This window comes from Amphiura filiformis, chromosome 3 (genome assembly GCF_039555335.1).
Source record: "Amphiura filiformis chromosome 3, Afil_fr2py, whole genome shotgun sequence".
NCBI classification, from domain to species: Eukaryota; Metazoa; Echinodermata; class Ophiuroidea; order Amphilepidida; family Amphiuridae; genus Amphiura; species Amphiura filiformis.
In genome coordinates this window covers 80,890,105-80,917,870 of record NC_092630.1, presented here as the reverse complement: position 1 = coordinate 80,917,870, position 27,766 = coordinate 80,890,105, and the positions used below count along the sequence as shown (strand labels likewise).

The 27,766-nt window shown below is 36.7% G+C and overlaps 1 protein-coding gene across 1 annotated transcript in view; it reads left to right on the top strand.

Annotated features, from left to right (window-relative positions):
* LOC140149248 (26S proteasome non-ATPase regulatory subunit 6-like) overlaps window positions 1-27,766 on the top strand; it is a 41,501-nt gene that overhangs the window by 635 nt on the left and 13,100 nt on the right. The window contains exons 2-6 of the mRNA XM_072171485.1: window positions 7,308-7,513; window positions 9,210-9,355; window positions 9,805-10,024; window positions 10,275-10,383; window positions 11,261-11,429. Coding sequence (XP_072027586.1) covers window positions 7,308-7,513; window positions 9,210-9,355; window positions 9,805-10,024; window positions 10,275-10,383; window positions 11,261-11,429 — 850 coding nt within the window. The remainder of the gene's footprint in view (window positions 1-7,307; window positions 7,514-9,209; window positions 9,356-9,804; window positions 10,025-10,274; window positions 10,384-11,260; window positions 11,430-27,766) is intronic.

Here is a 27,766-nt window from a genome sequence, read left to right as displayed (position 1 = left end):
AGCCTCTCTCAGCATAGGGAAATCGCGCACCCGGCGCCATTGGTTGGTTGGTTGGTTGGTTGGTTGACGTAGATCCCTCCTGTGAATTAGGAGCACCAGATTTCAAAGAAAGAAATCTGTAAAAGTCATAAGTGTGTTGGTAAAGTTTTAAAGTCAATGTTGAGGATGATTTAAATGAGCAAAAACTAGTTTTAGGCAGGTTAGCAATGATAGCAGCCCTCTTAACATGAGTTAAAAACAAGTTCAGTGCAAATGCAGATTGGGATTACAAGGTCAAGTCAAAAGGTTGAACAGATGACGCTGATCTTTTCCCAACTTCCTGGAAGAGTCTCAGATGATTCATTACGTGGTAAATTTTCGGCGATGTTTTGAAAAAAAAAAATTTTGGGGGAATTTCTAGTGGGTTTGAAAGCTTACAAGGAGTCAAAAGGTTGAACTTGATCATAACCCGGAAGAGGTCAGATGATTATTCGCGGCAAATTTTTTTCTAGTGGGTTTGAAAGTGACGATTTCGATCTATTTTTTTACTCTCCAAATATCTAAATAACGGAGTTGAGCGGTAAGTTAAATGGAGCACGCGGTGAATAAAGATAGTTTTTTGTACATAAAAATGTTTGGTTTGATGAGATTGGATGGATGCCTTACGCAAAAAGTGAGTGAACTGGGGACTTTGTGTAGTACGAATTCGGCTACTTTGCCAGTGAGTGAACATGTTCAACCCGGCATGGTTTGCGTATACTAATTGAATGGGCTCATGCTGCGGATGCTGGGATAGATTCTCACTATGTGCCGACTATGAGTCGGGGGAAGAAGCAAATTTGGACCTTTTCTATTCCTATCCCATCATGCATAGCGCTATCAGATTTTTGCTATGATAGACACATGAATGACTGTGGGCACATCGGGTATGATGGGAGGGGTGGGGGGGATACAGGCCGCTTTTTTTTGGCCATTTTCCTATTTGATTTTCTAAATGTTCAAATTGATGGGGGGGGGGGCGTAGTCCTATGACGCCACGTCATGGGGGGGGGTGGTGGTCAGGAGTGACCCCATTCTAATGATCAAGTGACTGGCCCTCGAGTTTCTAATGATCTTTGGAATAGGGAACTGGCCCTCGAGCTCAAAGACAAAACTTAATGGGGGATGGGGGGGGGGTTCATTTGGAATATGATCAAGGAACTGGCCCTCGAGTGTCCATAATGAGAATAGGGAGTCGCAGCCAGTGCTCCAAAGGGTGCCTGCTCAAAGACAAAACTTAAGCTGGGGGATGGGGGCGGGGGGTTCATACTTGAGCAGGAGTGACCCCATTCTGATGATCAAGTGAACTGGCCCTCGAGTGTCCGCAATGATCTTCGGAATAGGGAGCATGCGCCAGCCAGTGCTCCAAAGGGTGCCTGCTCAAACACAAAACTTAAGCTGGGGAAGGGGTGTGGGGGTTCATACTTGAGCAGGAGTGACCCCATTCTGTTGATCAAGTGAACTGGCCCTCGAGTTTCCACAATGATCTTCGGAATAGGGAGCATGCGCCAGCCAGTGCTCCAAAGGGTGCCTACTCAAAGACAAAACTTAAGCTGGGGGAAGGGGGGTTCATACTTGAGCAGGAGTGACCCCATTCTGATGATCAAGTGAACTGGCCCTCGAGTTTCCGCAATGATCTTCGGAATAGGGAGCATGCGCCAGCCAGTGCTCCAAAGGGTGCCTGCTCAAAAACATTTTCCTGGGGGAGGGGTGAATGCATCAGCTAGTGCTTATAATAATTAAACATTTTAAAGGGTGCCCCCTCATTGCCAAACAAATTCCCCCCCCCCCCCCCTTGTATCAGTGAAAAGGTGTACTCGGGTGGGTAGTATCAAAACTGTGAGTTTTTCAATGACAAAAAAATAATAAGACACTTCAACACAAATTTCATTTTTTTGAATAAGTTTTTCTTTATTTTTGCATATGCTGTTGGCCCTCACTGTGGTTTCCCAGGGACTGCCTTTTGATCGGAGAGTGATTTTTAGCTTTCCTTAGTTGACCATTCTCTCACTAGTCACTACATTTTATTGTTAATGTTCTAAACAGCTCTTGAAGGCTCTAGAAGAGCTATGTAATGCTCTCCTGCAAATTCCAAAAGACAGTCCCTGGTTTCCATCCTCTGTCAAAGCTGGAATCTGCATCAGAAAACAGAAATAAAACAAAATGTTACTCATGCATGTTCATTTGTATATTAGGGGGCTATCATTTTCTGCGGGGCTCCCAAATTCCCAAAAAGTCAGCATCAATAAAATTGCGACCCCCCTATTTCGGCAACAAACTTTTATGACCCCTCCCCACCACCCACTGATACACCTTACAGTGTCGTTTTAATGTAATCCGGGCCCTGAAGAGGCCAAATTGTATTCAGTCTTTTTGAATAAGAAAACACACGGTTATCTGTGACGTCATATTTTTCATTACAGTGTCTACATTCCTACGTCATCAAAAAATTTATGACGTAATTATATTTTTCAGTTTTCCAAAGTTTTCCATGATTTTAAAGCCCCCTAATTGAAATAGTAATTTGGGACCCCCCTTCAATTTAAAATCATTAGGCCCTTACGTTCACATCAATGGAAATGATAACATCCATCCCGGAATTTCGTATTTACAGTTCACACCGGTAAATCCCCAAGTGTTTGGGTTTCTTATAATTAGTGTGCACTGTGCAGATTTCTTTTACAGTATAGGCCTATGTCATTTTAATTGTGTTATTATTGCACAAAACCTTTGGCCTGTTAGAAGGAATTGGCTGAAAAATTGAGACATTAAATTAGATACTCGCCAACCACGCAATTATGCTTGTTTGACATTCATTTGAGGTAATGAAGTTTGACAGCAAAAATTCCCAGTTTCAACGTTACATTATTTTTCATGATGTGTGTGAAATATTCATTATTCATTACTTTTATTCATTATTTTATACCATTTGGGGGATTATTGCATCTTTTACAGGTGAAACCAATAACTACCCATGGTCATCCGGCGGATAAATCAGTTTTTTTACGGAGACTGTACAGTTTACAAGTCACATAGGTGAGAGGCTAAAATTGTATTCAGTCTTTGAATAAGATAAACACACTATCTGTGGTCATGGGATGAGATCAGACAGTCATCAAAAATTTTGCGGGATAGAGAATTGAGTAGGTTTTCTTTAAAAATTATTAACCATATACCATGGGCCCCCTACTGCAAAGAAAATTATAGGCCCTTATGAAAATCAACATTCAATCAATCTAGGATTATATTTAAAACCACAATTATTTATTGTGTATGTTAAAGCACAGTATAGAAATCAACATTTTATTCAAAATGCACAAAATGAGGAAATTGGCCAAAAATTGTTTTGAGCGGAAATTAGGGTAACAGGAAACTGGGAATGACATTCATTTTATGCCTCATCAGTTTTCTTTCATTTACCCTTTTAATATGAGATTACTTTGATGAGAATCAAAAAAAGTTCAATTTTTTTTGTATTATACCTAACTTCGATTATTCCGTGGTATCAAAAGCCACAAGTACTTGAGTTCCATCACCCACGGTCAGCTGACATTATTTTAGCAGATTTAAAAATAATTAAAAATACATTTATTATAAATGAAAATGAATCATGATATTATGATTTTAAAAAAATATAAAAAAATACAGGAATTATTAGTACTAGAGATTTATCATGTAAAATAATAAACAAAGTCGTCATTTTAATAAATCATGACAAACTTATAAAATTAAAATCATGCTACTATGCTAGCCTACAGTGCCATCTACAGTGCCATGCAGCTTGACTGTGATTCCGACTGAACCTGAACCTGAACCAGAACCAGAACATAAATTTAAATTAATTCATGAATGATAAATAAATGAAAGTTACCTGAATAAATTAACAAAAATAAGAACATAAACAAATAATATATTATACTTAGCTGTACAAATAAACGAAAAGGCCTATAAAAAGAAAAAGATAAAGAAAAAATCTGAAATGAATTCAGTGTAGGCCTACTTTTTAATTGTATTTTTACAAATTCAAAAATAAGATAGTGATATTAAATAATAAATAGTAATAATAATATTAGGTCTAGTAATAATAATAAATAATAATAATAATAAAATGATGGAGCCTATTCTTGACGATTAATATTTATAATAATAATTTAATAATATAATAGTAATAAATAAAAATAACAATAATAGATAATATAAATTAATAATAAATAATAATAAATAGTAGTAATATAATATTTAAAAATAATATTGATTAAAAACAAAACATAAAAAAACCAACATTCATCGTGTTTATATCAAACTTATTTTTCCACTGAAAATTATAAAATAACTGTAAACAATTACATTTGTAAACTAAATATATTAGAACTAAATATTAATTGAGTGACAGCCAATCGATCAAAACCCATCATAAACATCCAGGCATCCATTGCCAAGACGGCGTAAGAGGATTAGGTAAATAATAACAAAGAACTAGTATTATAATAATAAAGGACGTTCCCTTGTGTTTGAACGGTTTGTACTGTTACTGTATTGTTGAAGGAATATTACACAGGTCACAGTCAAGAATAGGCTCCATCATTTTTTTATTCGTGCACAGTCTAGTTCGCAAGGCAAACTTTAAAAAAAACCGGGCAAAACAGACGTGTCATTTTATGTTTGCACAGAACAGGTAGGTATCACAGGGAAACCTCAGTTAACACATTTGTTAGTCAGTCAAAATGGCCTAAACCGGCAATACAAATTTACATTGAAATTAAAAAGAAGCTTTTTAAGAAGGAAACCTTCATAAATATGTTGTCTATACTTCACTTGACCCAAATATATGATTTTTTTGGTGATGAGAGACTCGCACATGGAATTTCAGAGAGATTTTGATAGCAGTTCCATTAAAAAAGGTGCTATCGTCATGAGACTAAGATCTAGAAACACCCCCGTAATGCTGTTTTGGGGAATTTTGCTAGCAGAATCTTTTTGATGAAAGTCAATCTTTGACAAGATGTAACTTTGCTACGGAAAGTGATATGACAAAAAGGTTTTCAGTGTTGGCTTTCTTTACTCAAGGGCTTTAATTTGATATATAAAATGATGCAGTTTGTTGGCAAATTTGAATTCACCTGGCATACCTAGAACAGGCATCTCAGTTTTAGTGCGTCGATTGTCAGTAAATTGCACATATACTCTAAATTGTTCATCAAACTATAAATCCTGCGTTCCTTATGAAAAGAACCATATGCTGCATTGTATGTTATGTACAATCACCAAAAAAGATGAAAACCGCATCTAAAAAATTCGGTACATGGAACCTTACGGCACTAAAATCGAAGTCATGAAACAGCCTAAACAGAGTGACGTCATCGCTTTGCCACAGAGCTGACATGTAACACGTGACACCTGATCATGTGATATTTCATATTTACGGCACTAAAAGTTGAAGTTGCATTGGAATTGTGTGCTCTGGAAAACTTTTTTTTTCTGGATTCATAATGGAGTATTAATTACAATTTCAAACATGAACGTTTAGGTAAGAAGTACGGCAACCTGTGTAATTAATATTATGACAAACATGCAGCGATTTAAGCTACTGGAGCCTTGCATGTTTTCATACAAGCTCTAATTGAAATTATGTTGCGTTAGCTTTCTGCATACAGATCCTCCCATACCGTACTAAGTTACTAACAGAGCTAAGTACGGTATGGGTTCCTCGTACTACTACTAGGCACAGTCTCAAAACATCTAAAAAAAAAGCGTTGCACATATACTTACTTAAGACTGTCCTTTTTCACATAACGCAGACAGAGTAGGGCCAACTTGCCTAGAAATTGTCAAATTTTGCATTTTGGCAAGAAATATCTCTGCATAATCCTATAAGTCCCACATCACATCATTATCGGCGATCATGTTTTTTTTTCTGAAGTTTGGCTGGTACCCACCAGCATCATGCACGTGACGTGACACAGCTAAAATAATTGACCGGAAAACGGGGATCATTAAAACGTCAACAAATTTCAAAACACAGAAATCAGTAAACTTAAATCTTAATGGCGAGCGGTCCGAATTTTGAGCCATACAAGTTTACGTGGTGAACTAGATACAAGGGTAGCACTAGGCTGCATTTTAGGGTCCCGGACTGGTCCTAAACCTTGAACATCGTATTCCGAGGCGCGGAAGTACACCAAATTGGTGTTTTATGACCTATGACCTGATAAACAACACAAACTACTCCATGTGGAAATTGTTGACATTGTTTGTGACTTTTGTTGAACAAATTCCTATTTGGTAACAACATGTGACACACCAAAACATAAAGATCGACTTTCTAATGACATCATAGTCTACAATGATTCTAAATTATTTTACCACTATCTGTGGATTCCTTTCTGTTCAAACATGAATTTGTAGTTTCATATTCTTCCCGTGATCGCAGTGTTACGGCGAAGCTGCCAAACAATTCAACACTGATGGCCATGTCACAGGGTTGACAGTGATTCGCCGATTCTCCAAATTTGGCCAAATTTGCACGCTACGGTATGCTGTACAGAAGCTGCAGCGATCCACAAAATTTGACTTCCCACATTGCATTGCGCGAAAAACATGGACGACTACTCCGAGTAAGAACTTCGGCGTGTTCTCACCGATTTGATCTAAATGTGTAACAAATAATCATCTGATTTCAATATGGAATAAAGAAGAAGAAACCATAATCACCTCATATACAACTAGAGACAATTTCAGTACAATAGTAAGTGTGCGTAATTGATAACGAAGATGAATTAAATAAGGTAAATAACAGGTAACCAACACGCAAAAGGGTGCACCTCCGTGTATGCATGTTAACCACTCAGTCTCTCCCTGATAGTCATATAACGACCAATATTATAAATGACGACTATCATGGAAGACTGAGTTCCGCAGTTTAGTCCCAGACTCACCAAAATACAGTTGGAACCCCCTATTTTTAAATTTTTAGCAAGTTCAGTGTTCCCCTCCCCCCAGTTTTTCACATGAGATAGCACTAGCTTACCGCCATGACCGCAGACATACTTCCATTGACTTCTTAGAGATGCTATCTCACAACAGCTCACCTGGTCTATCTTGGATCTTGGATGCTATACCTCCAAATAATCCCTGTAGAAGTTTTAAATGGAGGTGTGATTTCTTATTAATTTTTGAAGTGTAGAATTGCTTATTTAATGGGGCTTATATCAAAGTTGTAATAGTAATAAAAAACATGTTTTAAGATTGGCATCTCTAGCTATTAAATTTGAATTTACCAACTTTTTCAGATATGGCCCCATTTTATGAATTATTGTGTAAAGAGCTGAGCTGGAAGACAGATGCAGCACTGTTGAAGAAAATGAAAGAAGAAAATGAGTCACAACTCAAGAAATTAGATGAGACACTGCAAGATGCCGAGCAGAATCTAGGTGAAACGGAAGTCAGAGATGCATTGCTTGCAAAGGCTGAATATCTGTCCAAAATTGGTGATAAGGTAAGATTATGAATGGTACCGTGTAAATTTAGAGAATAAAGGTATTGTTTTTAGCCACTGGAGTGCATCTATCATCTCATATAACACGGGCGACATCATTATTTTTTGTAAAACAATGAGGCGGAGCCGAGTTGTTTTACCCCAAAAATAATGAAAATAAAAGCACTCTAGCGGCTAAAAATAATACCTTTATTCTCATTCTTAAGGGGGTACTACACCCATGCCCAATTTTGTGCCTAATTTTGCATTTTTATCAAAAATTATAGCGCATTGGTGTCAAGTAAGATATGTATATTATAGGGCAAGGACTACAACCACGGCACTGGAAATTTTATTTCAACACAGACAACAGTTTGGAGTTACAGTCAAAAATGAGGGAAAACCAATATTTGATCAATAAATCAATAAACTTGCCTCGAGTTGCTGAATTTTCAGTGCAGTATTTGTAGTCCTTGCCCCTATAATATACATATCTTACTTGTCACCAATGGGCTATAATTTTTTGAGAAAATTGCAAAAATAGGCACAAATTGGCCAGGGGTGTAGTACCCCCTTAAACACTTCAATTCAAATAAAAATATCATAAGTATTACAAATTTTAATCAAATTAAATTCTCCATTTTATAAGGAATTACCTAGGGCTTAAAATCGATCAGTCCCGGTGTTGCTATGCGCCTCTGATTGGTTCAAATAGCGAGTACGCGTATCGCGTCGATGCACACGCGCTGACCCGTGTGATATTGTGTCATATCACACGGGTAAGAACCAATAAGATTGTAGGAATGTTCCCTGATGTGGAACAATAATTATGTTAAATAAAAACACATGACCTTTCTTTACAGCAAACACTGGTATTTAAAGGTATACATACCGTATTGTTTGTAATAAACGCTCCCCCTCTAATAAACGCCCCCCTCCATTTTTTCTGTGAAAAATTTACAAAAATGCGAACATTTCCATGACATATCGTGTAGGTAAGCTTAAAACTTGCATCAGTCATGTCAGTCACGATCGCTAAATTGAATGGACAAAACCTATTATGACTCAATTCCCATCCATTTCACTGCCTAATTATGGTAGAATTTTACTAATTCCATGCACTTACAGGTGTAATTTTGTTGTATTCCCCACGAAAATATCATTTTCCATGGGCGCCATTTTCCATGGGCAGCTATTTAAAGATACTTGTAAATAATGTGCCGCACACTACAAATGCCGCACACTACAAATGTACCGTATTGTTTGTAATGAACGCTCATGTATAGTGTGAATCCCTCCTTTTAATAGGAGCACCATCGGGAAATTGAACATGATTTTTAAGCTTTTTTCACTGACAATTCACTTCCAATAAACGCCCCCCTTTTGGGAAAATGCAACGCCCCCGGAGCGTTTATTACAAACAATACGGTACATTTGTAGTGTGCGGCACATTATTTACAAGTATCTTTAAATAGCTCTTGCAAGTACTGCCCAACTTTAGATTGTATTGCCCAACTTTAGATTGTAAAGTGAGCATCAGCATAGTATGCATCATCTTTCTAGCAGTTTTACAAGCTAAGCTGTTTTAAGCTTGTCCCTGATTCCTGAACAAATTGCCTAATATGATGATAGTATTTATAGAAAGGGACATTTGTGAAACTTGTGTTGTGTGTCTATACTGTACTTTAATATGTCTAAATATATTTTCTACATGTAGGAAGCGTGTTTGACAGCTTTTAGGAAGGCCTTTGATAAAACGGTTGCTCTTGGACATCGTCTTGACATCATATTCCATCAGATCCGAGTTGGACTCTTCTTTTTGGACAATGATATTATCACAAGAAATATAGACAAAGCCAAAAGGTAAAAATCATGTTTGTTGTACAAGTTTTTATCACCTGAAAAAGGTTTAAAAACTTTACGTACGTATTCCACTTTCCAAGTAATGACAGTTGTTGCATTTAAAAAAGATAGAGGAATCACATATAGTGGAAACTAGTATTTTTCTCCAACTAGGAAGTGTTAACTTCAGATGGCAGTATGTTAAGAAACCCCAAGTGTCACTTATAAACTGTTGTATATTTGTAACCAGTTAGTGTTTTTACTTCAGAGGGCAGTATGTTTAAAGAAGCCCTTAGGCTCATTTATTAACCATTGCATATTTGTAACCAGTTGGTGTTTTCCAACTCGAAGCAATCAAGTGATCTACCCAGGGCTGGTCCCTGTTTCAATCCAAGTTAGTATTCAGTCAGTGACATTGTTTCCACCAGCAGCCTTTTGATATGAACCATAAATTATATGTTTGTCTTTAGTATGATTGATGAAGGTGGGGACTGGGACAGAAGAAACCGTCTCAAGGTCTACCAGGGTGTGTACAACATGTCTATCAGGAATTTCAAGGCAGCAGCTACATTTTTCCTGGATACAGTATCAACGTTTACCTCCTATGAGTTGATGGAATACCAAAACTTTGTCACCTACACAGTTATCACATCCATGATTGCCCTGGAGAGAACTGAACTCAGAAAAAAGGTACAAACAAATTATTTGATCCCAATCTTACCCTGGCCTAAAGTCACAAAAGTGTGTGTTTAGTCCTAAAAACTACAGGAACTGGTTATGTTCTACTGTATCTTTTACTTACCCACATGAAAGCAATATCAAACACTTAATGTATAGAGCTTTCTGACTTATTTAGCAAAACTGTTAGTTTGTAGAATCTTGAGTAATGTTTGTCTATTTCATTTTATAATGGTCTCATGATATGTGTTATTTTAATCAGGTTGTGAAAGGTTCTGAAATCTTGGAAGTAATGCACAGCCTGCCAGAGCTTCGTTCATTCCTCTTTTCATTATATGACTGCAAATATGCAGAATTCTTTCAGACATTGGGTAAGTACAAATAAATGTTGCCATTTGTACAGCACCTGTTGTGTGTATCGAAGTGCTTTACATTTATTCTGCTATCGTTAGAATATGTTAGCTGCCATATAATGTCCAGGGCATGCTGGTATCTTTGGGCAATATTGGGTCAATGGACAATATTCATAATAGCTCCCTATTTCACCCTGGTAAGGTCACAAGTAAAGACACAAGTAAGGTTAAAGTGCCTTGCCCAAGTGCACAACACAATGGCATTGCCGGGGATCAAACTTGCAATCCTATGATTTTGAGACAGTGCCCTTAAACATATTGTATTGTAAGTTCTGAATACACACTTACCAGTGTTAGTTCATAAGTTACTTGTTACACCTCTCTAGTATGAAACATTTCTAAATGACAAGCCACAGCTATGATGCCTTCCGCTAGGAAGGCATCAGAATGAATGAATACAACGAACACCAGTCGAACCTGATACCTATAGATTTAAATCTTCCTTTCTTCTCCAGTGTGCCTCTGTGGCTCAATTAGCTAGAGCGTCGTGCTAGTAATACGAAAATCACCAGTTCGAATCTGGACAGATGCACTGGTTTTTTTAATGTTTATGTGCGCTGGCTGCTCTGGGTATAGATTAAAATTTGTTCACATGTAGGAAGTGTTTTTTTACAAAATGCAAAGTTCACCCTCATTGAAATATTGTGGAGAGTCCTCAGTGTTTATCTCTCATGGATATTACCCAAAATGCACTTTGATCTGAAATTGCAAAAGGGCTTATTGTATATTGGAACTAATTAATTGAATCAAGGACAATAACTTCTGGATCATTACCTTCACATGTTGTGTAGGTATACAATGTTATAGCAATATTTGTCTTTGCCTTTGTTTGCAGCGAAAGTGGAACAAAAGTTAAAAATTGACAGACTGATGGCCCCACATTATAACTACTATGTGAGAGAGATGAGAATACTGGCATACACACAACTACTGGAATCATATCGAAGCTTGACATTGCAGTATATGGCAGATGCATTTGGTGTCAGCATTAATTTCATTGACCAGTAAGTTGTTATTTAGGTTTATTTGTTCTTTGTTTGCTTGTTGCGTATGTCAGGTAAATTGAGGACGATGTCATCCTCAATTGATCTTGAGTTATCAGATGATAAAATGTTGATTGACTGTGACGTCCCATGCATTATATGACGCTTAAACTTGACTGCTGCCCTCTATTATTGTGTAATTTGTTTAGTTTGTATTTCTTTTTTATTGTAGAGGGCAGTATTTGCAAACTTAAGCTAATCAAGATATCCCAGAGGGTGGATGGCTCTATTATTTTTTCTTTTTGCAGCGGTAGAAGTTCGCCTTCTGATGGTACTAGAATAAACTGGGCATCACTGCATAAGTATGGGGGTTCAATTTTTGATCAAAAGGGTGTCTGTCTAAAAAGTGCGGGGGGGAATATAAATGGTGGGGGTTTGACCCCCTGACAAACGTTCGAAATTTGTAGTTGCTACAACTGATCATCATACTATTTTATTCACTAGAATCTGTTTGTCTGTGTCTGCCTCTTTTCTCAGACTAGTGTAGTAATAAATGGTGGGGTTTGACCCCTGACAAACGTTCGAAATTTGTAGTTGCTACAACTGATCATCATACTATTTTATTCACTAGAATCTGTTTGTCTGTGTCTGCCTCTTTAGACTAGTGTAGTAGTAGCTCGTTCACGTAGTGATTCCGTTGTCCCACTGGCCTACTAAAGCTAAACGTAGATTGCATGATCGGAGTGTTATCGATCAGAGCACCTCAGACTAGCATAGTAGGGGAAGCATGTTCCTCAAACTTGGTGGTTGTATGCATCTTTAGTACAACAAGTCACACTTACATTATTTTCTCAATTCGAATTTCATCCTCTCTGGGTATGACTGATTTTGTTACCGTAAAATTTGTGTCAATTCCTCGATATCACATATTAGTACCGTACACTATAAATGTACCACATTTTGTAGGCTCCAATTGCTGATTACATAAATGAGAACAACTGGTAACCAGCGGCACTGTACAGTACCGGCCTGTTATTCAATTGCATTGTGTGTGGGTTACGTGTATTTTATGTAAAATGCCTTCTGATGCGGTGATCCACCCAAAATCCCTGTACTAGGTGCATCTTGACCCCAGCATAAGTTTGTATTGGTTAGTGGGTCAAGGTCACCTGAGGTCATCCAGGGGTCATCTGAGGTCAAATTTGCAAAAACTGTTGTAGGGGCATGAAACTTGGTGGGTACAGTCAAGATTTGGAGTCAAATTTTAGGAAGGTCATCCGGGGTCACCAGGGGTCATCTGAGGTCAAATTACTAAAACTTCAGTATGAGCATGAAACTTGGTGGGTACAGTCAACATTTAAAGTCAAATTTTGGGAAGGTACTAAAAATTGTCGTATGGGCATGAAACTTGGTGGGTACAGTCAACCTTTGGAGTCAAATTTTGGGAAGGTCATTTTGAGGTCATCCAGGGTCACCTAGAGGTCATCTGAGGTCAAATTACTCAAAACTGTCGTATGGGCATGAAACTTGGTGGGTACAGTCAACATTTGGAGTCAAATTTTGGGAAGGTCATTTTGGGGTCATCTGAGGTCAAATTACTTAAAACTGTCGTATGGACATGAAACTTGGTGGGTACAGTCAACATTTGGAATCAAATTTTGGGAAGGTCATTTTAGGTCACCCAGGGGTCATCTGAGGTCAGATTACTAAAAACTGTTGTATGGACATGAAACTGGATACAGTCAACATTTGGAACCAAATTTTGTGGGGTTGCATGTTCCTCGAACTTGGTGGGTGCATCTTGACCCCAGGCAGACCAGGTTTGTATTGGTTAGTGGGTCAAGGTCACCTGAGGTCATCTGAGGTCAAATTAGCAAAAAACTGTCATATGGGCATGAAACTTGGTGGGTACAGTCAACATCTGGAGTCAAATTTTTGGAAGGTCATTTCAGGGTCAACCGGTGTCACCCAGGGGTCATCTGAGGTAAAATTGCTAAAAATGTTGTATGGGCATTGGTGGGTACGGCCAACATTTGGAGCCTAATTTTGTGGGGTCGCACAGAACAAGTTTGTATTGGTTAGTGGGTCACGGTCACCAGAGGTCATCCAGGGGTCATCTGAAGGCAAATTAGCAAAAACTGTCGTATGGGCTGAAACTTGGTGGGTACAGTCAACATTTAGAACCAAATTTTTGGAAGGTCATTTTGGGGTCATGCAGGGGTCATCTGAGGTCAAATTACTAAAAACTGTCATATGTACATGAAACTTGGTGGGTACAGTCAACATTTGGAGCCAAATTTTTGGAAAGGCATTTTGGGCTCATCCGGGGTCACCCAGGGGTCATCTGAGGTCAAATAAATTCAAACTGTTGTATGGGCATGAAACAAGGTCGGAACAGTCAACATTTGGAGCCAAATTTTTGTTGGAAAGGCATTCTGGAGTTATCCAGGGTCACCCAGGTCATTTCGGGGTCATCTGAGTTCACCATTTAGAGCCAAATTTTTGGGAGGTCATTTCGGGGTCGTCTGAGGTCAATTTAGATGAATTCTAATAGTTGTCAAGGCTTCCTATAGTTGTTGAAAGCTTCAAATACTAAAAAAGGGATTTTAAAATTTTGCAGAACAAATTATTCTTGCTGGTTCAGTAGTAATTCCACAATAATGAAATTTTCAGATTTTGCAACTCTAATGCGGCAAAAAATAATAATGCGGCGGAGGAAGATTGACCCCGCATCGAATTTCAAGGACCGTATTGAATATTTGTGGGGATTTTTTTCAAACTGAAGGTTTAAAAATTGATCGACCTACCCAACCTTTCCATGAAACTACCAACTTGTTGCGCATTCGACTCCAAGAACAATTGCTTTCCCACAAAAAAGCGTAGAGCCACAGCGCCATTGGTGCTCTTGTTCATTCATGAAGTACTGCATATGGGGTTTCCCCAGACACTTGTTTTTCATATGTATAATACAGCAGTTGACAATTTGCACGTGTCACCACTGGTAACTGCCAATATTATAAATGAGCAAGTTAATATTCATGAGGTTATTTATTATGGCAATTTAAAGGAATTCTGACTTGCTCGATAAGTGATGAAATTTGGAAACATGAATTTATTGGTATAAAAAATACGATGAACACAATGAAATTGTCAATTGGTTTATGGGTTGATACTTAAGTGACAACACGGTGAGTAACTGTAAGCTTCCCGATTTGTAAATACTTATGAATGGCTATTAAGGCTGGCATTTTCGGTCGGGTTAGCGGGTACCTGCCCGATATTACATTACCGGTAGGAAATACCCTGCCCGGTACCAAATTTAAAAAATTTTTTTTTTTTTTTTTTTTTTGCAATTTGGTACCGGTTTACCCGCCGAAAAATGCGCTGGTACCGGGTACAAAATTACCCGAAAATGCCAGGCCTAATGGCTATGTATATTTGGCAATTGAGGTGCATTCTCGCACTCCGGCAGGCAATTTAAGGTACACATGCAAGTGCACTTGCATGCCTTAGAATCCAATTCTTGGAACTTATAGTATTGTGGATCTGTACATTTGATTCTTTTATTGTCAAAAATACAATGTACATTTTACAGAAACACCTAAATTTGTCATGCACCTGGTTGAAACCAAAGAATTTTACAATAATCCATGGATGCTCAAAATTTGTGAGAATCCAGATTCTTGATGTGGTTTGTAATCAGATATTCAATCTTTGATATAAAGAAAAAACATATCTGCTCACCAAATGTTTCTAAAATATTACAACTACATCCTCAAGATTTGATATAAAAATATTGTTGATGTTGAACAAATTTTACTCAAAATCACATCACTAAATTGTGGGTGCTTTGCATTTTACCCCCAGTTCCCATACATAATTATGATGTTCAAACTTGACTAGTGCCTTCAGTTGTTGTATTTTGTTAACATTTGAAAGAGGGCAGTATTTTGGGAACACAGCATTTTGTTAAAATGTCTGCAACATGCTTTGAGCTTGCTTCCTACAATCAAAGTTGAGCCAGTATCAGTCTACTGCCCTCTGTCATTCAAAAGTCACAAGTAATTCTATCGCTATAGATCATAGATGTATATTTCATACTCATGTGATCATCATACTCTAACCAGATTGGTTAACAAGTGATCATACTGTAAGAAGCCACATATATGCTGCATAGGATTTGCATCAGGTTTTACACTGTGTAGTGACCAGGCAGTGTCTCTTTTTGATATGTACACTTGATTTTTGGCATGGCATTATGCCTGCTCCATTACTAATGTCGATTCCTTCATAACATGTAGATAGAATAATTCATGAACAGTAACATCATTTTTCATGTCTAATCAAAATTAACCATTACTGTACTTTTGAATTGACTGACACCCCAACAAACACAAACAAACAACCCAGCCCACCCATACATCCCTTTCTCCAAATGGCCAAATGGCAGTAAGTTTTTAAGGGCCTTCTTCAATTTGAAAAGGAAGTACAATTTATTTTAAATTGTCAAATTCAACATGGCAAATACATTCAAATTGGCCACCATTTAAGATTCTCACACATGCAGAGAGAAAAAAAATGTTTTCAGCAGTGCTATATTATTTTGAAGATTATTTTTACTAAAGGTGTGCCTGTATTCTGTGATCAAAGTGACACTAGGAGACATGTTTTCGTGTCAATATTTGAGGGAGAAGACAGTATTTCTGGCACTCTCAGAGGAATAAGATCCAATGCAAGAAAGCACACTTGTAAACTGGAACCAAAATTGGCCCAGGCCATAGAGCAAGCATTTCAGCTATTTCTTACAGCAGGCAAGGTTTCCAGTTTAAATTGGAATTCAAAATACATCAAAGATATAGTTTGATGTATTGAAAAGGCTCTAGGTAAAAGTGTAAACACTTGAAAGGTCCAGCTTACTCATTACCACATTGCTAACATTGGAAGCATAAAGGATTGGAATGTGTTGGCCTACAGGGACAAGTCTCATCATAGACCTTATGATCTCAGTGTCAATCCATAATTATTTTCAAATTCATAGAAATGACCATTGAAATATGTAAACATGGAATATGTGTGGTATTTCCATGCAATGCTGCATCATTTCACATGCCTTTTTACTTGTCAAAATAAACTGCTTCAAGTCAGTATGTAATAATTTCATTGTTTCTAAATGTGAAACCGCAGTATCGGTGCAAGAATCAGTGATATTGTAAAGATTTAATGGTTATTATTCTCACAGGAGATCTCTTTTATTTGAGATGTCTTTTCTTGATTGTACAGGATGTTGACAATGAGAGAACTAGATCTAAACACTGACATGCAGCTCTATCAAAATGGAACTAAAATTGTTTACTTTGAAGCACTCAGTGCTAAGATACAAAGTTGACACTTTTATTCATTTGGCACAAAGCCAGGAAGAACCAATATTGAACATGTCAATAAATTGAAGGATTACCCTTACAATAAAATCAAAACATTAATAGAAAATACATACAAGTAAAGCATACAAGTACAAATAAAATAAAACAAAACATGAGAAAAGAGAACTGGCTCAAGGAGATGGGAATAGATGGCCAATTTGAATGTCTAAAGGAAGTTGCATTGACAATAGTCTCAGGGAGATAATTCTGAGTGGAGGAGGTGAACAGATAAAATGATATCTGGGACCATAAAGCAGGTGGAAAGGAACTACAACGGCGCAAGAATTGAGGCTGCATACAAATGTAGAACATGGGTTTGTTTCAGGAATAGGAGTAGAACAAAGATTGGCAAAGATTTTTAAAAAATGACATAGAGAAGTAATATCACAATGCTTGCTGCAGTGACTGAATCCAAGAGAAAGTCCTCATGGTAAAGGTTTCAAGACAGGAGAATGATGCGACACTCAGCGACAGACTCCAGACGGTTGGTAAGCGTTAATTTCAGAGGATGCCAAGTAGTACAACCATACTCCAGAATGGGCGAACCAGGGCCAGGTAAAGAGAACAATGGATGCTGTTTGGGACTGATTGGAAAGATCTATGAATGAAATCAATCATTTTGCAAGCTTTTTTGCATATGTGATTGATGTGAAGATTCCAGGAATGCATTCCTTATATTTTCTTATATTTAATGTAATGTTATTTGTTATATATATTTTTGCTGATATAATTTATTATTTATTTATTTATTTATACTATATTATTATTTATTTGTTGTTGTAGATATATATTATATAAGGCTGGTCTGTGACTTTATTGGGGGTTGAACTTGAAATGTATGCAATGTCTTTGTTGTTCTGTAAAGCCCGTTATTTTCTGAATATTTTGATACCAAAATCTCATTTGCGCCAAAAATGGAGATGAGTTACATGTAGTGTTGCGCTCAATATTTCTCCACTTTCTCTAGTGACAAGCATTATTAAAGGAGTTAATATGCAAGTAAGATATTTAAATGCATATCCATGGGATTAAAATGGCTTGAAGTGACCTAGAGAAAACTTAATCCATATGATATCTGTGGATTAATATGCCTGGAAATGATCCTTTCAGTGGGACAAGAATGGCTGTGTTTTTGACATTTAAACATATTTGTGGCATACATGTGTATTGTGTGACTATACAAGCTGTCCACTTGATTTCCCTTGCCTTTTCTAGCTCTCTCTCTCTCTCTCTCTTTCTCTCTCTTTCTCTTTCACTTTCTCGCTTGTATTTTCTTACTATCCTTTTCTTTCCCTTGAAATCCTACTGTGGCTCACCTCTCTTATCATTGCGGAAGAATTAGTTCACTCTGCCATATTCAAAATTATAACAAGATTCATGTTGGCAGTTTGTGAGCAAGTTAAGAAACATTAATTAACCGTTTGTTCCAAATAGAGTCGTACACCTTAGGACAAAGCTAACATACTTCACGTTCCTGCAATTCTGTAGAGAAAACTCGTTAAGTAGTTAGTCAGTTACGGTTTCCATTGAAATGTTTGCGTTTGAGCTAATTTACAAGCCAAGGATGAGTAAAGGTGAAGAGGTACAGTTCTTACCATAACAACACATAGATGCACCATGTTTAAACTACCTACAGGTCTATGTCCTTCAGTAATCCCAATGGATGCAAGCAAACTTTGGTCGTCACTTTGAAAATGAAGGTTTACATCACTAGTTTGTTGTTAACATCAACTATACTATAAAGGGACTTAACAAATTGATGAAGATGTTATAGCCTCTTCTTTTTTATGACATGTTTCAACAAAAAAGCTTATTTCCAAAATTTCAGTTGATTCAGATTTTTCATTTGCGAGTTATGCATGATTATGTATGTTACACTGCTCCATAGACAAAATTGCTCTGGTACTTTTGAAGATGTCCAGTGGTATAAAAATACCAACCTTTTTGAGAAAAATGGGAGGAGGCTGTGGATCAGGAAATGCCCTTTTAAAAAATTATTAATTGTAAAACATTACTGGATTTTGAATAATTTCATAAGCAAAATAGTTTACAGGTACCAGTCCCAAACCATTTTTACTCCAAATTTGAATGTTTGAAAGCAAATAGTTACTTAGTGACTTGCAACAAAGTACAAAACTTTTGCTTTTCATTTCCAATAAAAGACTAAGATGGTTAAGTTTGCAAACTTAAGCCAACCAAAGTCATCTGTTACGTAGAAATGTGTGCAAAAGTTGTTTGTTGCGCAGAGGCAGTATTCATTATTCAACTCTGGCTTTCCTGCCTGTGATTCCCTGCTTATGGCTTTTTTGCTAAGTCCCATGCCAAATTCCTAAGCATTGAAATTCCTTAACGCCCCTGTTGCTGTTCAAGCAGGAAGTATAGTCAATCCTATCTATATCTCCCATGCATAATTTAACTCGGCTCGTTTAGCGCTGTGGCCTTACATCTGTAATCCATGCTTATTTTTCTTCTCTCATCTCCATTCGTTAAAGTCCATCAGAATGCTATCTGATTAAGACGTATCAAAGTATGTGTGCTGAAAGAAATCAGTCTCAGTGGTAACAGTTCAACTTCATAGTAGTAATTAACATAGTATGTAAACCATATGTGTGAAGGATGATGTGAACAGTTAATATAATCAGTGCATTAATAATAGTGTGGATGGCAAGCACAGGTAGATTAGTATGGTGTAGTTGATGCTTGGATTGTACAAGCATGGCAGAAAAACCCTCGTGCATCGACCCTCCCTTGTCGGGACCGCATCATCGAGGATCAAGCCCATCTCCCTGGTGACATGAGAGTGAAAGACCAAAACATCATCTTAAGTCAGCTTTAGGCCCAGCAAATGAATAAATATGATGGCTTCTGCCTGACAACAGGTACAGAAGATGCTCATCCCTACCCTAAGTGGATGATAATTTTTCCCCATTTTTAAGTAGGTGATATTTAGAGGGGACTTGCGGCTTTTCATCGATAATACTGATCTGCAGAAAGCTGTTCTCATATGTCTCCCTTGTGTGTGTCAGTGTTAGAGATAGACAATCAGAATAGTAGCTGATCTACAAAACTTTGTATGTCTCAACCTTAGACAAGAAGAAAAAAACAATTTCATATCACAGGATATCTGAACGGGTGGGATGAAAACAGAGAAAATGCATCAATCTGTAGCTTGAATAGTTGTCAATGAGATTGTTTTCACTCTAGAATTTGTCTCTTTGCTTTAGGGCTCATTATCTTTGTTAGTCTGTATAATGTTTCTTAGCTTTCTGTATGTGCAATTTATCATTTCATTATTTTGAAATTAAATACTTGCAATCAATATTTACTCACTTTGCCATGTTGTGTCTGGTACTACCAAGTACTGAATGAATAATCAGTATCGCGTATACCATTGCATATTGATGAAGTAAATTTAAACATACATGATGCTTTCTAGAATTCATTATTTGGCTAGTTGGCATTTGGCTAGTGTAATTGAAAAAACTCCAGAGAATGTTTTACATTTGACTAGTTGTATTTAAAGTGTGTATTCACTCAGGCTGGTGAAATTTTGGTCAGCCAAGCTAGTCAGTTTTGCCATTAATCATTTACTAGTTTGGAGGCAAAACCTTAACTGAAACTAGCCTGGGGACCATTATTTAGTAACTAGCCGCCAAAATAGAACACCCTCTATGGAGTTTTTGAATAACTAGCCAACTGCTTACCAGCCAATAAAGCATCCCATGTTTTAGTTGAGTGAGACCATGAATTACCTATTACTAGGGTTCCATCAGTATGTTTTGCATAGGGTAGGTTAGTGTAGTGGTCTTCTCACTCACTTCTCACCACTCTGCCTGGGGTTCAATTCCCTGCGGTGCCACATGTGAGTTTGGTTGCCGATCCATGCTCATCCTCGCAGGTTTTTCTCCTGGTGCTCTGGTTTTCCTCCTGCATCTAAAATCGGACCTCTTCCCATATCCCTGTCCCGCATATCTGGATGGCATCCCTTGAATTTAGTAGCCTCTGAGCACTATTGGGCTTAGCCTGGCTTTGGCCAAATGTTATAAATATAAACGAATAAATAAATCAAAAAATAAAAGGTCAAAACAGGTGTCCATGGAACTATAAGGGAGAGGGCTAATGAGACCTTTCCATTTGATCACTTTGTAATGCTGCAAAATGTTTCTAAGGTAACAATTGGTCAATTTAACATGTTGGGAGAGAACCATCCAGAAGTCACTTGATTCTGACATTGTAGACTGTCACAAATTTGGTTATATAGCATTCAACCCAATTGAACCGTAACACCCTGATGGGGGTTTGGTCAGAGGAGCCCTTCCCCACGCATCCCAGGCTGGGGGAGACACCCAGCCTGTAGTATTTTATAGAATTGGGAGGGGTAGGGTTTTGGTCAGGTTCCCATGCTAATTGTGCTAATATAAAGCAGGACTTTTTATCTGCAGAAAACATAATTACATCTTAAAATTGTAACGCTTCATTCAATTCCACAAAGGGCCACTTTTTGGCACCAGCATGAGAACCTGACCAAGATGTTGTTATGTTGCTTCACTGCTCGAGGATGAAATCAATGTGCAATATTTTCATTTTATTCTGAGTTAAGCTCAAAAATCTGTTTTAATTCTTAATATATAATGCTCCATTTGATTATCTATGTAGTTTTGATGTTTTATGATGTATGTGCAATATTCCATGTTGATTATAAATGTTTCTTAATGTTTTGAAAATGTAAACCACATGTAATTTGGCATTTGGCCACGATTTTGTGAGTGAAATAAAATACAATACAATACAATACAAGACACAAGAACCATTCCTGGGTTCCATTCACTTTGTAATTGTATACACTGGAGATCAATTGTGTGACCATTTTCTATAGGCCATGGGTTAGGTGAAGGACAAGAAGAGGTGAAACAATGGGAATTACTTAATGGTTAATGTATATTCTGTTTAATTGGTTTGATGGTTAAATTTGAAAAAAGAGAAGCAAACTAAAAGAAAACAATAAAAATTCTTTCTAGTGTGAGTAAGCTTTGTGTGATAGTAAATGTTTTAACACTTAAAAGTGTCTCACACTCAACTTCTTGTGATAGGCAATGTACTGTATACAGATCTATATGATGATGGTCATAATACCAAACTTGTCATATTTCACATCTCAAAAAATAAAACTTAGGGATGTGAGTGTTAATAATTAGAAAATGACGGTAGGTGGCCCGTACTTCAGTAAAATTACCTAAGTGTCATATGCTTTGGCCAAATTAGTGCTAAGTATCATAGTTTTTGTATCATTCATTTACGGAATTGTATTAAGCAATCATGATAACCTTATAATCCCATGGGCATATCTTATATAAGGGCATATCTTATATATGATATTAACGCTTGCATGTATAGCCTTAAATATGCAGGCAGAATCCACCCATTGTAATACCCCTCTCTCATACTTTGTGTAGCACCTGTAACATTTTGAATGATGAGACCATTTAGCTGATAAAGTAGTGTTGTTATTACTGAATTACAAGTTGTAATCAGTGTCACATTGTATCCAAATGTGATAGATAGATAGATAGCATGACTCAGTTCATTCTAACAAACCCACTGATACAGCTCACAGAATAATCATTGTTTCTCTTCATATGCCGTAATAAATGGAATCAAAAAATCAGTTTTCATGAATCTGATTAATTTCTGTGTATAGTAACAATCACACAGAAATGGAGTAATCTCAATTTGATATCACTTAAGCAATTTGATGGCTGGCATGGATGGATGCCTCTCATTTCTTCCATCCAGTTATCATCTGTTTCCATCTTGCCATTTGGCTTACCGTTGTATTTAGGACCAGTGTTGCCCAACTAAATCTCAACATGTATCCACATGTTGAATTTGCTGCTGGGCTCTCTCCTTCTCATTATCTAACTAGGAATTTATTCCTGTGCAATTACCAGTCCACATTATCAGATTTACACACTTGTAATATTGCTGGCTGCCTACACTTATGAATGAGCAGAGTATCCTTGCTACTTTTTTTTCTTTCTCAAGTGCAATTAGGAAATTGTTTTCTTGTTGGGCTTGTCAAATTATTTACTCAAGATAAATAACATTTAGAGGTACTTCAACTCAAGTTTATACAAGTTATACAATATTTTCTTACAAAAAGACAACAAAACAAAAATAAGACAACCGGTAGTGACACTGAACAATGGAAAGCAAGCTAGGGTATGAAACTTTACAGGTCAGGCAGGATCCTTGTAAAGTATAGAGGATTATTATGCCAAGAGTCTGCTGGTGAAATACACTGAGTGTTGAATCCACATGATATGATTTAGGGTGTGTGTGACTATATGGAACAAATGCAAGTTATCAAGAAGAATGGTGGACATTTACTAGAGGGCAGAGTAAATTGTTGTATAATACACCCAAATAAATGGGTAATTTTGGATAAGCTATACGTGAGGGACTTAGGAAGTGTTAGAATGCATTGAATGTGACATTTCTTGTCCCAAACGTAGTGGATGCATGCATTTGTGCTGTTACTTATGATGTCTGCAGTAGAAATGCATGTAACACTTGATGTCCAATCACCATTTTGAACTTTCAAAGTTTCCTTTAATTTAAAACCGTTTTAAAGATTTCATTTTACTTTTTCTAAGTAATAAAGATTAGGGAAGTTTAATATCCTATGGGTTGTGCATATCAAAATACATTAAGATAATCTCCAGTGTATGCTTCAATATTCAGTAAAAACAGAACTTCCGTCAAACAATTAATGAATCTCGAATGGTGTAAGATTTTCTATTCTTTGAAGAACAAAACAAGCACTAATATATGTATGCAGGAAACAGGTACAGTGAAGAATAAATAATAATGGACAAGCTTAGAAGAAATCAACCTGTTTGAAATATGGCATATAATGACACCGAATGGTAGAGTAACAGGTGCCGTTCTTTCCCATGGAGAAAAAGTGCAAATCAAAAATCTCATTGGATTCCTGGTTGTGTTCCATCAGTTATACATATCTTCACAAAACACTCAATGTACTACTTTTTTCTTTCTCCCTTTTTTGCTTATAATGACCAATCCATTTGGCCCTATCTATGTCTGTTAACCTATTAGCCAAACACAATTATATTCCTTTTTTCCTGACACAGGAGATCAATATTTTGACCATTTTCACCGCTGTGTGCTCAAGTTTTGTCGGTCCAGCCACACACTAATGGGTGCTAGTGGCTGTGACTGTATCTCTGTCAAAGTGGATGTTATTTTCTTAGTATTTCCACTGATATTCTTGCATTTGAGTGATGTTATTACAAGGTATTATTAGCCTGCTCTTTGTATATCAATGTCATTTACTGGACAGAGCTCATCTAAGATATGCTACAAAGATACATGTGAGGTTTTTTGCACTCTTGAATTAGAAGCGATAGTCTTGTAAGGAAACGGGACAGGAAGAGGGAGGGTGACCATACTGTCTCCAGAAAAAAAGTCACTTGGACTTGGTGGATTGATTTTTGTGGCATAAATGCATGTAGCAACTGGAGTTTGGATTCTCGGTTCATCAAGGGACATACTTCAGTGACCCATATTTTTTAAAAGGTATTGTTATGTATGTTGTCTGTAATAAGATGCAATGATTTCGTGTCATGCATTTACTGAAATAGGAAACATGTGTGGCAATTGGCTATTGAATGTGTGTGTAGTCAGTGTGATAGCCCTGATGGAAAATAACTTTATATTTTGTAGACAAATTGTATAACTGAATCAATTGCAGTCCTAATATAACAATTAATCAAAATAATACACTTGTAAGTTAAATATATTATATCTATTGTAATGTTTTTGTCTTTATTTCATTTAAAAAACATCATAATAGAGGCATATGCTTGTAGATAGAATTCTATGTTGATATCGCAAGTTCATCTTTATTTTCAATTTTGATTGGTGTATATAACCTTGTTTTTAATGTTAATATGGTGGTTATAGCCAAATTGAAGGTGGGCATAGATGTCGGTAGTGCATTAATTTTGTTATTAGACATTCTGACTCTTGAGCTACTTAATAAGTTTGCTAACATGATAAAATATAGGTTAATAATTGCATATTTACTTGTTGAGAGAGAAATAATGAATGTGCACTGAGATGTTGATGCTGCATTAGAGGAATCAACATCTTTTCTGATTTGCTATGTAGTTCTTAGAGTGTATGACACAATAACAAGTTCAAACAAATAGTTGACAAAACACAGGCAAAACACTTGCAGTGTGGTATACATTCTCAGGCATGTTTGGAGCAGATCTCACACCACCAAATCAAGTCCCAAAACACTTAAGCGAGTCAGTTTGGGTCTGAAATCAGCCCCCTGTCTGGATGGGAAAAAAAGGTTGATACATTCGAAGTCTGCGGAAGGCATTTTACAGGCAAAACCATGCCAGTTTTTAAAGAAATGGCTGCTTAAAATCATTAAAAGTTATTGTCCCATCCCTTGCAGGAAATTATTTCATGACCAATCCAAATTTGGCTAAAATCATGCAAATTTCTGCTCATTTTTGCTTAAATTTCACAGTTTTTCTGAGAAGTGAAATTAAGGCGCTACAACCTCAGATTGTCATTACCTTTTTCATTTGTATATTTGGTATTGATTGTTGACCATTTTACAGACTGGCTACAAACCTGCAAAACTGTTCCACCCATATAATAATGTGCCCTGTTAAAAGCATTGATCACTATTATATAAAATAAAAGGTTTTACAAACTTGATGGTAAGATCTTAATTGTCAGACAAAAAGTTGCATTATCTCTGTTAGTGATTTGAAGAATACTATTTGTCTGTATTCTCTGTCAAGGAATCGCTATATTATTAAGTATAAGATGTCAAGGCATGGATTATGTGAGTGTTTTTAAAAGCCTTTTCTAAAGACAAATCATAGGTTTTTAGGATGCTCAAGAGGTTTGGCTCACTTTTGTTATCACTAAAATATGTCTGACATCAATTTAAGCTTTTAATGTAGATTCTCCTATTCACCATCTCTAGTTAAAAGAAGTGTTGAAGCCAAGGCACTTTTGCCGCACATATAACATTGTGAGCAACGAACAACATCAACACTGGTCATGAAAATAATGTGATGAGAGAATGTTTTTAGTGTGAACAAGATCAAAGGGATTAAGACATTATCAGAAGCAACAATCATCATAAATACATAAATATTGTTTCAAAATTTGGTCATTACAAAGATTTAGTGTCAGACTCTATTAAAAATAGTTCAGTCTTGTTGTTATCTACTGAAGATAGCACAGCAAATTGTGTAAAATACAGAGTATTGAAAAGATCTGTGAATCTATAATTCATCATCAGATCATCAGAACTTTTATATATTTTTATGGATAGCTTTTATTTGACCCAAATAATGCAGTTGTACAGGACATACTTTTTGGCAATTGGGAGTTTTCAGTACAAATTACAAAATTCACTTTCATCTTGAGCCTGTGAAATTAACATGCCCTTTATAATTATGGGTACTTAAAGGACATGGGGACAAGGTGTGGTCAACTATGGGCTAATAACCATCCTTATTATTCTCACTAACTAACAAGGATTGTGAAGATCCTCAATAATTTTGAAATATCATTGACATAATCACCCATCATCTTATCCCTGCCACATGTTAATTGACTAGTTTGCCAAGACAAAGCCTCAATGTCATTGCCCCTAAACATTTCCCTTAATACTCATCCCTCTATATACCCTTTAATACCACTACACCATATACCAGCAATAGCTGGAGGACATAGTGGCATGGGTGTGAAATCCATAGTGATACCCATGCAATGTCCCATATCTCCAGTATCCTTGTCCAACCGTTTATAGAATGGTCCCAGTGGTCCCAATAGGGAATTATTTGCCCTGGCTACTTTTGTACATGGAATGCCTGTAGGCATAAAAGAGTGGACATTGTACACATAGATGAGACTTTTAACCTGAAACCACACAAAGGCCTCAAGGATTCAAAGGATTCATATTGTATCTTAGCAACAAAAAATACTTTGCTTCAAAAACATTTGGAGAAAAAGGAAAGTTCCATGCCTTTTATCCTTTTTTAAGTATTAATTGTTTAGGATTATTTATGTATAATGTCAGCATGTTTTGGTCCAATTTTGTTTCTTGTTTTTTGGCCACTTACCATCAAAATGTTTCATTTGACACAACTGGAAGTAAATATGCTATGTGGCAAATAAAGAAATATAACATCAGCTACCATCAAACTCTAAAAACTAAAAAATAATTTGCAAGCTGTCAACCATAAAATGCTCAAACATCTGACCATATAGGTCTATTCAGTATGTTAAACACCATGCAGCAACTTGAAATAACAGATCTTATTAATTTTAATGTAACTCTCCATAACACATACATCTGTACATGTTTTATGAGGTTGAGTGTCCAGTCTCAGTCCAAATGCTGCAGGGGTTTAGGCAGCTAGCTAGCCATCCAGACCGTCTTTTGGATGGCTCATTTTGGTCACTTTTGTTTTGCACCTATTGTTATTTGTTTTCTAAAATATAGCGTGTGTTAAGCTAGATGGTTATTTTCAGGGTTAAAGCCAGGGGTATGGGATGGGATGCAGCAAATATTTTCTATCATCAAGACACACAGACAAAAAGTGGACATCCAGGAAAATTAATCTTCTTTTCATCCAAACACCCCAAATTTGACCAGACAGAAATGTGTTTCTTGACCCTGGGACATATTTATTATTCCATCGTATTACAGATATAAAAGTGCCTAGAAAAAACAACCTTTATGTGTCTTGTCTGTCTATCTGTATGTCTGTCTCTGTTATGCAGTCTGTCTGTACAACAAGATATTTTAATGTGAAAAAACGTAAACTGGACAAAGCTGCATTAAACTTGATACATATGGCTGCATCGTGCCACAACCAA